Raw genomic sequence first — 14271 nt, 5'->3', positions numbered from 1 at the left:
CAGGCAAGTGCTTTCTGGAATCTTGAAAGCTGCTTTGGACATGGGAAGAGCTGTGGTTTGTGTCCGTCCCAGGGCATCTTCATTGGGGTTGTAAGATGTGTCCCAAGGAAAGTATATAAAGGCAAGTTTAAATTTAGAGGCCCCAGTTTTCTCTATACACGGAAGGCCCACGTACACGAGTCTCATACTGGTAGATTCCTGCTGCAGACACTCCTGATGTCCAGGGAGAAGAGCTAAGTGTTAAGTTTATAGGGATAACTCTATGAGTGTAAAAAAGCAGCAGTGCAGCCTGGATATTTATTTTTAGGGAAATGGTGCCCTGGGGCAGCAATGGCTGCCAGGACAAGGTAGGGCACATCTCCATGGTGTTTGCCAGATGGTGGCCCTTTGGGGAGTATAGTGTGTGGCAACTGGAACCCAGCCAGGCCCTGTGCTGCTTTTTTTTTTCCCCACCCTTCCCTCTTGCAAAAAATAAAGCCTGAGTGAGCCCATTTCTGCCTTCCTTACCTTTCCCTACAAGTTCTGTGGCTCAGCCAGCACTGCCATGGACTGGCACAGACTGCCTGGGAGAAGTTAGCTGGAGCAAGTTTCCAGCAGGCAGGGTTCCTGCCTGCTATTTTGCATTATTCAGAGCATTGATTCTCCTGCTGCAGTGCAGGACTTGTCTGAGAAGGCTTTGCCTTTACCAGCAGAGACACAAGGGTAGTTGTGAGAGGAAAAATATTGATTGTCTTTGCTCGGCAGCCCAGTAGTAGGCATTTCCCCATGTTTCTACACCTCTTTGTGGAAATACTCACCTGTGTCTTCTGGAGAGAAGCACAGTGAACCTTTTGGAAGGGGCAAGGAGGAGGGAAAAAGTCAGGCTCCAGCGTAATAGATTGTTTTATGAGTACTGTTGGCTATCAGTGGTCTTGTGGGGATCCTTGACACAGTTACTGGAAGATACTGCGCAGAGCTGATTATTCAGAGGAGAAAGGGTGGGCAAGAACCAAGCAGATGGTGAAAGGGTGGGAAGGAGGAAGGCAGGTGACAAGAACAAGCTATGAGAAACTGGGGTAATTCCCAGTGCTGGTTGGGGAGACTGATACTGGGTTTGGTTGCTTTGCATGGGAATGACTCAACTTCCTCTCCATCAAGGATTGCTCAAAGATGCACTGCTATCAAGTACCACTTTTCTCAGCCAGTACGCTTACACAATGCCCCCTTCAACCTTACACATATAACCCCCACCAGGGTGAATGGCATCTGTTCCATAAGTGTTCAGCAATGAGACACTAGTTTGCAAAGTGGGGGGCTGAGGAATCTCACCAGGGACCTGTCATCAGGAATTTTCACCCTCATTTTTACTCGTGGGTTTCTATGGTCAAGTCAAGAAAGCATGACCACCACCTACAAATTTTTTTAAGCTTGTTGAATGTAACCTGCTCTCAGCCACTGGTCAGATCACCTCTTGCTTCTGTAGGGGTCTGCAGGCACCAGCTTGAAATATCTCCATTCTGGTATTACTGGACAGGGTCCAGCAGGAGACATGTCACAAGTTGACAACAGATGCTATGTGGTAATCAATTATAGCAGAAACTGTTTGCATGGAACCTCCCCAGCACTTAGAAACAGGAGTATTTTCTGTCCATCCAAGTCAGTTTAAATTTAAACACTGTGAGGAAATAGAGAACTAAGTCTATCATGTTGTGTCTGCATAAAACTATGCTGCACCTAGGTCCTGAAGGTCATATGGCTCCAGCCATATGATTATATGGGTCATTTGACAGTGGGAAGTTTATAACACAACTACAAAATCATTAGTTTGTGGTAGCCTTGCTACAGGATCACTTTCTAACTTACAGGTACTCACTTGTAGGTCTGAGATGTGGGTCTGCTTGGAATGGGCCAGCTGCACTTGGGGCTATTTCTAGGTGTCCCTCCACTTCCTTCTTCGGAGAATGGTTTGTCTGTAGTAACACCCACTCTTTATTTCTTGGGTTTGGTGGAAATGGACTTGAGAAAAATCATGGCCGGACTCCCAAGCATGGCTCCAGCTATTCTTCTATTTGGGTGCATCGTGGCATCAGTCAGCTTCATTAGGGAGGAAAGCCCCACCCAGCACACTGCAGGTCTGCCTGGTAATTCCAGATGAAGGCTTCACCAGGTTTCCATTGAGAAGTTAGCATGTGCTGCTAGTAAGTGGAGCACACCTTTTCTTCTGGTCTCCTGTGCCTGGTTGAAGGGAGTCACTTACTCATACAAGTGGAATAATCAGTAATTGGAAACAAGACAAAAAAATGTAAAAAATGCTCTAGACCTCATGCAGCCACAGAAAAGGACCATGGGCTAAAACATCCACTCCCTCCTCATTACATATGAAATTGTACCTCTTTTCTCCAGAGAAGAATGGTCCCCTGCTGCAGTTCAAAGTCCTTGATGAACTGAATATTTCTACTAACACTGAAGTAGGAAAGGAAAATACTTTAAAAAAAAAGAAAAAGAAGTCTTACTCACAAAATTACAGGTTGTTTAAGAGGGGGAGGAAAGGTAAAAAAAAGCACAAATATGAAACCAGCATGAGTCTGAACCATCCAGACTCATGAGACTAAATACAACACATTCTCTTGTGCCAGAGGAAATATTTTTATTTCAGCAGCTGTAATGCACAGCAGAGCTATATTTTTTTAATACATTCATTGTGCATGGCTAATTTAGCTGCTCAATGAAAAACATAGCCTAATGAAAAACGCTTAAGGAAAAGTGACCCAACAGACACCTTAGGCTGGGAGAAGTGTTTCAGCAGAGAGCAGAGGTATGTGGAGGGCCACCTGTGGAGGTAACTTACCTGCTAAATAACCTCCAGATCAGATTACAGGCAGCACATGCAGTACAACTTCCTCAGAACAGTTTCCCATGGCTGCTCTGAGGCATGCAGCAGACTCTGCTCCCACAGGGTATTCAGCATGACAGCGCCAGCAATGTGATTGTGTCCCGTGGGCCAGGGCTGATTACAGCTGGGCTTTGGCTACCTTCCTCTGCATGAAGGGCAGGCATGACTGAAGTCACAGTGAAGATTCTTGTGTTCTTAGAAGTAGCAACCAAAAAGTTTGCTGGATGTAATTCACAACCACAGAGCTAGGGCTTAGCCTTGCATAACTGGGTGATACACAAAAACTTTATGAATGCCAGTAATTATCACCTATGTGCTATCCAAGATAGCTTTTACCAACGAGGCTGGGTGCAACTTGCATGATTAGTAAGGCCTAATGTGTATTTTGTTATTCATCCTATGTAACACCTCAAAATAACAATGTGATCAGTTGAAATATTTTGCACCATATCTCTGTGCACTTTTGCAGCCAGTGTATCATATGACCTAAACCACCTCCCCACATGTGTCTATAATCTTCCTGATGATGTAGACAGGGATATGTATTTTGTACTTGGTGCATTCTGGGATTTACAGTAGCAGCCAGGTGTCTTTGCACAGCTTACTCATTTGTTAGCAGAGGCAACATGCAGCTCAAGTCCACCAGAAACTCCTCGGTATCACTGCTTACCTGCCACCAACACCATTCAGTGATGGCCAGACATTATTTTTCAGGACTTACTCAAAGAAGCAGATGCGAAGGGAAAACTAAACTCAGGATTCCAAGCACAAACATCAGATTTTTCAAAATCTGACCATCACATTTTACTGGTTCAGCGATTTGTTCTTCCATGCTGCCCAGCAGAGAGATTTGAAAAGGAGACAGCTCTCAGGGGATGGAGATGGCTCAGGGATCAGATGCTTCAGTTCAGTGTCCCAAGTCCATGCAGAGGAAGTACATATGTACAGGCAGGTAAAAGGGGGAGAAAAATAGATGTTAGAATTTAGGACTATTTCTATTTTTTCCAAGGATCTGTATGTTAAGGAATAAATTACTCCTGTGCACTCCTGGATGGTGCTTTGGTTATAAGACATCTGTCAAGCTACAGTATCTATAGTAAAATACCCACCCCTGTCAAAAGCATTTGTGTCAGCTGCCATTTCTCAGCTTGGAAATGGTATCTCCTGCCAGGCAGAGAAAGTTCATAAACCAGGACACCAAGCATCCCTATGGGGCAGTGCAGCATGCTGGAGTTAGAACTGGTCAAGAAGCTACCCAGTGCAGGGATGGGAGATGCTAGAAGGGGAGCTGCTGTATGTTTCCAATGCTTAATGGCAGGGACATCAGACTGTCAGACAGCAGTCATACTGACAGAGTTAGTCCCCACAGCTAAGAGACTTCAGTGCTCTGTAGATCTGTCATAATTCATCCAAAGCTGCTTTCACCATCACCACTCTGCCATCACCTGAAAGCCAGTGTTGCCCTTGATGCATGGTATCCATACATTCATTACTAGAGCGGTGTTTCACACCTAGTGGGCACAGGGAAAGAATTGGCCCCTGGAAGTTAACCCAGGCTGCCTTGCAGGGGCCACAGCCTCTGGAAGAGAGCAGCCACTGCTGACAGAACAGAGCAATCAGAGAAGCCAATTCTGCATTAAGGTTGGATGGTACAAACTGAGCACAGAAGGGTTGATTTGGGTTTGGTTTTTTTTAGGTGGTGAGGGTAAAATACAGAGTACTATAAACATAGGACTGAGAAGAGAAGGGAGATGCAAGAGGAAGGTTGGTTGAAGGGCAAAAGGGTTGGGGTGGAAGGAAGGGGAAGAGGCAAGAGTGGAGGAAGAGAGAAATATTGCCTCAATGCAATCACCATCAATAAAATGACAGCAGAAAAAAGTGCCAAATGAGGCTAAGAAACACAATCGTACAAAGAAGACTAAAACCACAAGAAATCAATTAATTGATCTAGGAGCAATCAGGATGCCTGGAAGTAATGGCAAGACAAACAAGTATCACCACTAAGCACAGCTTTGGGGCCAGCCTTCCCGGAGTTTCTGTGTTTGGCTTTACCACTGAGCACAGAGAAGTATTTCTCAGTAGTTAGGTCCTGTTCATGTGGTTGTCTTATCATATACAGGTCAAGGCAGAAATACTCTCTCCACCAAGAAAGTTTATAACACCAAGAAGATTTAACTTGGTTCCACCTTGTATGAAGAGCACAATTGGCATGGGTGACACTAAACTGGGGGTGGTGGTGGTGGTGGCTACCATAACAAACAGGAAAAATGCCACTCGGAGGAGCCCCAGTCAGCCTGAGAGGTAGCATCTTGTGGCATTCCAAGGAGATGAGCAGAGGTCTGTGCATGGGTTCTGTGTATTCAGCCAGGCTGGGAGATTCAAGCTGGGCAGCAGCTCTGCTGAGAAGAACTTGAGGATACAACCAGCAACAGGCTGACCATTAGCCAGAAGCATGTTCCCACTGCAGGTAAGACAAACGGGTTGTAGTTGGAACCACATGGCTAGCAGAGCCTAAAGAGCAATTTTTACCCCTCTGTTTAGGGTTATAGTAAGGCCACACCAGCATTTGCGTCCACTGTTAGGTCCTCCAGTTCAGGAGTGATGTGGAGAAACAGGAAAGGGCCCAGCAGAGACTGCAAGAATGGTCAGGAGCCTGGAGAATAGTGCCTGTGAGGGGAGGGAGCTGAGCTTGGGTACTCTCATGAGAAGGTAGCAGAGGGGAATCCAGCAGGAGGCTGTGGCTGCTTACAAGGCAGTTATAGACATGAAAGAGTCAAAGTCCTGTAGTCAGAAATAGCCACAGATTGCAGCCTGGGAAGCTCATCCATAAAGAAAAGATATCCCCCCAGGGGGTGGTGTCCCCAAGGACACATGCTCAAGTAGGCACGGATCTCCATCCTTGGAGGTTTAAGACTTGGCTAGACAAAGCCTCAGTTGACATGATCTAGCATGGACAATAGGCCTGCTTCCAGGGACAGGCTTGAAGCCACCAGGGGCCCCTTCCCACACTCATGACAACAGGATTGAAAGGACACCTCAGCACTGCATAAAGCACTTCTCAACAGCAGTAAGTTTTAAGAAAAAAACCCAAACAAAACCACAAAAAGAAAGCAAAGAAAAAATCCCAGACCAAAAAGCAAACCCCAGGCACATTGCTGATCATATCACTGTACTTATCACAATGCATGAGTCCAGCCCAGCTTGCCAAGTTGCTAATGCTTGTCCAAAATAGCATCTGAAAGCAATCTGCAGTCATTTTCTATAAAAATACTTCCCTGTCAGCTCAGCAGCCATAGAAAAGCCTTGAATTACACTAACCCCCCCTTCTCTCCCCAGAAATACCTTTTGCATAGACTGAAAAAACTGCTAAGACCTCTTTCCTTTCAGGATATTTTTTCCATATGCTGCATTGCAGGTAGAAGTCACTTTAAACTGTTCATCCACTTCACACATTTTTCCATCTTTCACATTGTGCCCTTGAAGTAACCAAGGGAGAAAAAGCATGGGTTTTTTTTTAATAGAAACCAGTTTCTTCGCCCTAAAAAGCTAAAGCATACATGTAAGACACAGGCAAACACTACAATGAATTAACACAGAAAAGAATCTATTTTCCACTCCAAATTTATTTTCCATTCCAAATTTAACATAATATCTTAAGGCCCATGGTAAAACATACATCCAGCCCTCAAAAAGAGACTTCAAACAAGGTGACCATCACTGCAAATAAATACTTTCTTTCCCAAAGAAACTCCTCCTGATGCTTGCCTAGACAAGGATTTGAGGACTCTGTCTCATACAGTATTTTACAGTAAAAACATCTGAAAGTCTAGCAGGGATCTTCCAACTCTCCTGAGAATCAAAAGACAAAAGCAACACTTTAGGACATCCAAAGAAAGCATGGTAAGCTAACAAGTGGCACAGGGTTCATTTGGATCAGCAGAGTTCCACTGGGTCACTGCCTTGCTGCTTTTCAAGTGTATCAGGATTCAGGTTCACTTCAGCACTGTGCAGGAGAGCTGCCAATTCACAGCAGTAGAGATCTTCCTGTATTTGTGTATGAAAGCATCTGTCCTTCCCAGGCTAACCCCATAGATGCCATCTGGCACCAGAGACCCAAAATGTTTCTGTTGGCTGCTGAGAAAGGAGTCTTCAACACCATTCACCACGGAGGAAGAATTCCCATCAATACTGAAGGCTTTTGCAGAGGTGGTTTCACTTGCACCTTCAGAAATGGCATTGGAAGGCTCATTTTCAGCACACCTGGTAATGCCATCCATGCGGTTGTGGAGATCTTTACTCAGCAGCAAACACAATAGTGCCTCCAACACGAAGTACTCTGTCAATTGCATAAAAGAAATAAAGGTTAAGTGCTCAGCCTGCCTGGCATTCGTATATCTGTGCAGAACTCAACACTACTGCTGCTGCTTCAGATGGCAGTTTCTTTCAACAAAACACCTAAGCACATTAAAGGTCATAGCTCAACTCAGCTCAACTGTATGTCCAAGCGGAATTTAACATCCCTATCTTCATAACCCATCCTAGCTGTAATTATCTAAAAACCATGTAGATTAAGCACTATAGGATGATACAGATACTGATAATTTTTTTTTTTTTTTTTTTTTTTTTTTTTTTTTTTTTTTTTTTTGGGGGTGGGGTGTTGACAGTGATCTTAGAGGTCTTTTTCAACTGTGACGATTCTGTGTAAATGGGAGAACTGGGCCCTGTTCTGACACCCAAATATTTCTGAGCCCAGCAGTTCTTTCCATTGGGCTGGCAGGGAAGACAGGGTCTGTTTTTTTCCCTCTTAGTATTCTTCCAAGGGCTGAGGGTGATATCACCTTCAAACCCTATTTTTGGGTTGCATGAGCCTCCACCAGTGTGCAAAGCAACACCTTCCCAGGGCAGCAAGAGCTTCTCAGCTGGGTCAGGCAATTCTGAAACTGTTTTTTCCCTTTGGAAATTTTTAAAGGTCTGTCCTTTCCATGTTTCACTGATCCTTAATGGCTTTGAAACTCAGGAAACAGAGGAAAATTAACCATTGTTTGCAATCCATTTTCCTTAGCGCATGGAGCAAACATTACACTTGGCTTTGAAAGAGCAGAAGAAAAAGGCTATCCTGGCTCTGCTCACAGTAAGTGGATCAAACAGCCTAACCGGTGGAGTTCTTATGGCAATGGTCCCTTCCTCACCCCCACCTCTAAAGGAAATGTTTTGCTTAGGATGGCCCAACAGAGCAAATGAGGCCAGAAGACAAGCATGGTCAAAGGGCTGGGTGGTCAGTGCAAGCTGACACAGGATTGCCCTGACATCCTGTGGAGCTACCTCACCTTCCTCAACATCTTCCAGCCACATTCCTGCATTGGTTGAGCAAGACCAACTTCTGTGAAAGACTAACTCTACAGAAAGGTCCTCTTTTCAGCCAAGAAATTATTTTGGGGCAGATGGTTTGAACTGCCTATTAGAAGCAGATTGCTATTTGCTTGGCTCAACTCTGCCACAAAATGACAGGGTGAGAGATGAAAGATCTAAAAGCAGACCTGGTGGCTAGATGGATATGCTAGTATATACTAACAGAAAGGAAAATGCATACCACCATTTCCTGGCCTGAAATCTCTCTTGCCAAGGCAGCCTGGCAAAAGCTCTGTTGTGAACCCAAAATGAAAGCCTATGATTTTACATAAGCAGACCTCAATTGAGAAAGGATTATTGCTTTATTTGCCTGTCTGTGCTTTAAGCTTGTCTGGTTCATCCTCTCCTTTCTCCTTACTGTCACCATCATTCCTCGTCAGCTTGTGCTGCCATCAGCACCTCCACAGCTTGCAAGGCAATCCACAGCAGCCTCTAAGGGATGAGTCAAAGACTCTCACAGACTGCACAGGATCAGACAGCAGAGCTGGAGAGTGTTTGGAATAAAGCAAACCCAAAGCTGACCCGACACTTAAGATCACGAACCAAGCATGTCAAAGGCTACTCATACCTCTCCATTTCCTGGAGAATATCTGGTAGAAGCTGGATGTCTTTTGTGATCTTGAACTTCTTCCCAAATGGAATATCTGAAATCAGTGTCAAAGCTTTCTGAAGGCAACAGCAATGCTGCAGAATAAAGGCAGGTCTTTACACATGACTATCTGAAAAATGAACAGCAGCTATCCTGAGAAAGGATCCTCCAACATCATTCACCAAAGAGGAAGAATTTCCATCAACATCCAGGGCTTTTACAGTGGTGATTTCACTTGCAGCTTCAGAAATGGCATTAAGAGAGTCGTTTTACAAAACTGCCATCTCTTTTGTGGGTTATGCACCCAGACTCTCAGCTCCTTCTGCACTTGTCCTCACAAATGACACTACAAAGCCACCAACCCAGTGCAGACTGGGAAGAGACAAACGCGTGAGTGGGTGGTTTAGCTCACAGATTCCCTGCCACTGATGGTATGAGAGTAAGATTCTTATAACTAAACTGGAGACTGCATGGTTCTGAACTAACTGCTACTTCTCAACACACAGGACACTTTCACAAACCAAAGGCAAAAGAAGAGCAAAGCTTGCAAACACTTCAATTACTGCAAATGTTCAGATGCATATGTACGAAGGGTAAGGAATCCCAAGTTAAATTCCTCTCCATCCTCTCTGGTTACAGCCATAATCACTCAGGATCTGTCAGAAACAGTGTCACTGAAGTATCGACACAGTTTCTGCATCCTGGCAACACTCCGTTCTCTTGACGATGATGCAGCACTGCACCCTTGTGGTGATGAAGGCCGGGCACAAAGCAGGCTGTGCCGGACGGAGTGTAGCCAGCATGAGAAAGGTTCTGCATCACTCAGGGTTTCCGAAACTCAACTGGACAAGGCTCTGAGCAACCTGACCAATATTTGGGTTTAGCCCCACTCCCAGCAGATGACAGGACCAGAGATGTCCAGCAGTCGCTTCTTACCTAAACCCTACTGTGACTCCATGACAGCCTTTTCAGAACTCTCTGGAGGTGGTTCTTGGACATTCCTTGGATCAACACTAAAAGCACAACTACTTCATATCAATTTTATCTACAAATGGAGGACAAGTTACCGACAGTCCTTCTCAAAACATGCAAATATAACAGCTTCTGACTAGTGACAAACATCTGGTACTTTTCAGTATTAGAAACGCTCCCCATCGAAGTACCTTCCACTGTCCCAGAAGCCAAGCACAATCACAGCTTTTAAATAAGAAATAAAGCTCTCTTCATATATACATATCAATAAGAAATAAATCTTGCAATGTAAAAAAAATACGCACAGGGAAAAACACCCAACTTTTTTCTATTGTGAATTTGATAAAGGACTGAATTAGACTCAGGCTTTGAAGTCCGAAATAAAGTCATAAAATTACTGCCTTCTTCCCAGAGTAGTTCATTAGCTGAGAGAAGATTCCCTCTTCCAGGAGAAAGGCATTGTCATTTAAAATTCACTTACTGCAAAGCTTTGACAATTTGATTCTGAACTTAATGAGTCCCTGCTATTGCTCATTTGATACATTCAAGTCACAACTGACATTTTATCTGGACTTGTCCTTGCTCTGTTCCCATTAGGAACAAAAAACTCCCACATGGTATGTTCCAACAGTGAGATCCCAGCTAGCTATAGACAGCCACACTGCCTCTAATGCTGACACCTGACTGCACTGTCATACCGACAGCTCTGCTCCAAGCAAGTACTCCATATCTCTCTCGCAGGACACAGCTTACTTAGGGATGTACAGATCATCTATATACTCCCACTGAATCCAGTGTAGGTAACAATAATGACTGGCTTACCAGGCCAAATTTGCTCGTAAGTAAAAAGTATTAATACTTTCACTAAACACAACACATTCATGCATGCATCCAACCTGGAGGTGACATTTAGAGAAACAAATTATGTCTGTACTGCAGATGGATGTTGGTACCAAACTAATCTGTGGAAAACATCCGACTTGCCTCTGTTTCCCTTAGGAGAACAACCTCAGACAAGGTTTGAAGCCTGGACAGTAAAAAAAAGCCTTGCCATTTGGACATATATATGCATAAGAGGAACAGCACCTCTCCTGAGAAGGACCTGGGATCCTAGCAGATAACTGATCAGACAGCAGCTGACTGTGCACTCTGATCACACGTAAGGCAAATCCTCTCCACAGGCATTAGAACATGGGGCATTAAAATCACCACACTTTTTCAAAGCTTCCAGCTCCAGCCCTGATGAACAGCAACCCCTCTTTCCTCTGGGCCTCTGCATCTTTGCCATGAACATTCACTCACCCTGATTTCAGCCAGCGATGCCATGGCCCATGCAATTGTTGACCACAGTCCTGCTGTGCTGATGTACTCTCAGTTTGCCCATGGAAGCCTGCAGACAGGGAAAAAAAATTTAAAAATCAATGTCAGGTAATGGCACAGCCACCCAGAAAAGCCCATGTGATATCAAAGAACAAATGTCCTGGGCAGATCTACAGGCAGACAGATAGAAACCACAGTTGGCTTTTATCCAAAAACTCATGGCACAGTTGGGCCTATGTGCTCAGGAGAGCTCCAGACAGACCATCAGAGTAATGGGACAGCCCAGTGAATCTTGCACCAGAAGATAAACACAGTGCATAGCAGGACTATTTAGACATTACCCCCTTTCCAAGATACTGCCAAGACAAATGCGGTGAGGAGAATGCCTACCTGAAAAGAGGAATCCCCACCAAAAAATGCATGTCATTAGGATGTATGAAGACCTGAAAGAGGAAAAAATTACCTTGGAAACTTTCAACCCAACATAACGATAGCTTTAACACAGAAGATGCTTCTACAAACTTCTGATCTTAGTTTTTAAGAACAAGAATACACATTTTGAGCAATTATAATATTAAATAATCTGAATGATACTTTAAAGAGAATGTAATATTTAGTGAAACTGGGAAGGGAATTTTGTCAGCCAGGAATCCATCAGCAAGCAAGTGAACTTTCAAGTGAATTTTTAAGGGAATTGATTTTTATAACGTTGAATGGATATTCTTAATTATAAAGCCATTTACACTAATCAGGAAAAGATTATTCATTGTAACACTCAGCTACTTACACACAGAGAAAAAATGCCACTAAGGGGCATTTCAGACAAAATGCAAAAGTAGGTAATCATTCCAGAAATACAAGCAACTCAAAGACATTGTCCTCCTGTCCCATAGTGAGCATCCCAAAAGATGACTGAGCTCCCCAGCAGGTCTTGCATGAATGCAGTCTTTTCCCCAGACAGCCCAGAGAGAAACAATATGCCAGTCCTCAGCACTTGAATGGTTTCAGAGAAAACATCTGGATACAAACAAGAGCCCCACTTGAGACTCAACAAAGCCGTATTTGATGCACAGCCTAAGAAAAGCAGAGCCAAGACACTGACTTAGAGCTTTTACAGAAGGCCTCCGAGCTCCCAACACAAGTGCTGAGCGCAGTTTCCATAGGCCAAGCACGGAGATGGAGAAACATCTTGTCAAGAGCAATGAGCCCTTTCCAAGGTCTACAGACAGCCTGCAGGGTGCCTTTAGCAAGGTGCTTGTTAGGGACAGGCTCCAGGAGAAGGTTTTTCCATAAACAGTGTTCTCAAGTGAAGTTCCATGAGAAGATGATCTTGCAGCTGCATCCCCTCACGGACATTCTGGTGTTTATTTTCTCTGGAAGGCACGCAGACAGTGGCTACCAAAAACCTCTGCTCAGTATTGCCAGGTGATTTCAGGTTAAATTCAGCAGCAGGAAGACAGAGAGAAGCCACAGTCCTGAGTGCAAAGGGAAGGGAGAACAGAACCAAAGGTATCATGGCAATTCCAGAAGCAGCAACAGCCCATCTGGCAGACAGCACCCTACCTCCAGACTGGGGTTCCGCAGATCAGCCCGCCACCCAAACTGCTTCATCAGTCCTATGCCAATGGCTCTTCCAATCTCCTGCCAGGGGGAAGAACAGTCACAGCAGTGAAAATACTTTAGCATACCTGTGAAGTAAGTGTTTTGGCAACTGCTCCACTACAATGACAAGAAACTCTGAAACTGAAGCTCGTTTGCAATAGGTTCCTCTCAACTGCTTTTGGATGGGTCTTCTAATAAAGTCTTGCTTCTAAGGAAACCCTGGTCATTCTTCTTCTCTGGTACCACATACCTCTCTCCAGGTTCCACTTGGTATTCCTCAGACAGTTTTTTTCACTTGTTCTCTTTTCTGCCTTTTAGCTACAATATTTGTCTCTTCTTCAGAGGCAATGGGTTTTCTTGAGAAACACCCTCCTTTTCCCCCTTGCTCCCACGAAGGTTTGTTCAAATAGAAATAACATCCAGCAAATACTTTGGTTCCTCCATGACAAGGCTTTTAATCTCATGCAGCATTTTCCCTGGAAGAAAAAGCAGTTTCAGGTAAAGTGGCCCAGTCTCAGCATTTGATTTTCCTATGGATCAGGACCAGCTGTTAACAGAGACTGTGTTTAAATTTCAGTTATGGCAAACCCAGGAACTGCAGCAGCAGCCACAACCAGAGGCACAGCTGAGCTCTCAACACCCACTTACCACACCAGCAGAGACCCAGGCATCCCTCTGACTACAAGCTCTGCAGAGTGAAGATTAAATTGTGCAAATGATGTTAGTTACTAATTAAGTAAAATTTTGTTGAAAAAAAATCACATAAAAGAGAACAAAGAAACATGTAGAATAAAAACAGGATTTACGTAACACTGAAACAGAAAGAGAAGAAAAAACTTCCCCAATAGTCAGCAACTTGTCCTTGAAAAACAGGCCTGCAAGGCAGATGAAAGGGAGGGAAAGGAGTACTCCCCACAACTTATCTTAGTTATAGCCTTGAGCACTAGTTAGAAAACACTGACTAATTTCAATTACCATAATAATGTATCCTTAGTGTATTAATGTCCTATAAACACAAGAAAATACCTACACATAGGCTAGAGGGACCCCTACTAACAAGAAGCACACAACTCTTCAAGCATGCGTGGGGAAAATTTTAAGGACTGTCACTTTAAGTGGAAGTGAAGAACTAGATAACCAATCACATGTAATTAGAGATAAAGTAATTTTACATGTTTCTGTGTATGAAAGTAGACCCTGTGTTTTGGGAAGCTGAGCTCATTTTGTGGAATACCACCTGGCTCCCTTTTCTGTGCAGAACTGGAAATTAAAGCCAAGATCTTGACTCTTGTGTGTGGATTGGCTTCTTGCACACCGGGTGATGGACCCTGATTTTCAGGGCAACACAAGAAGAATTCAGCAACTCTAGAAAACCAGACCACTGATGACAGTCATTCCTAGGAACAGAGAGGACCAGCCTACCATGCCATCCTCCCCAGAAAGCACTTGGTCCAGGATTAAGAGATGTGGGATACTTTCCAGGATTGAAAGAAACAAACAAGACTCT

At 44.1% G+C, this 14271-nt stretch overlaps 2 protein-coding genes across 2 annotated transcripts; one reads left to right on the top strand and one right to left on the bottom strand.

Annotated features, from left to right (window-relative positions):
• Nucleotides 1-330: 330 nt before the first annotated feature.
• On the top strand, nt 331-5177 carry TMEM178A (transmembrane protein 178A). The gene is given in 8 exon segments (XM_008505021.2): nt 331-347; nt 1138-1225; nt 1228-1256; nt 2002-2120; nt 3244-3252; nt 3303-3404; nt 3407-3528; nt 4992-5177. Coding segments are annotated over 8 exon segments (672 nt in total).
• Nucleotides 5178-6743: 1566 nt separating this feature from the next.
• Nucleotides 6744-13235, bottom strand: THUMPD2 (THUMP domain containing 2). Its single transcript, XM_030447529.1, is given in 12 exon segments — nt 6744-7179; nt 7181-7208; nt 8850-8936; nt 8938-8965; nt 9233-9242; nt 11145-11232; nt 11553-11605; nt 12726-12803; nt 12851-12911; nt 12913-13047; nt 13049-13106; nt 13109-13235. Coding segments are annotated over 12 exon segments (1068 nt in total). The 3' UTR covers nt 6744-6864.
• Between the last annotated feature and the right edge of the window lie 1036 nt (nt 13236-14271).

Source organism: Calypte anna, chromosome 3 (genome assembly GCF_003957555.1).
Source record: "Calypte anna isolate BGI_N300 chromosome 3, bCalAnn1_v1.p, whole genome shotgun sequence".
Classification (NCBI taxonomy): Eukaryota; Metazoa; Chordata; class Aves; order Apodiformes; family Trochilidae; genus Calypte; species Calypte anna.
Note: the sequence above shows the minus strand (reverse complement) of the source record. Positions and strands in the feature narration are given on the sequence as shown.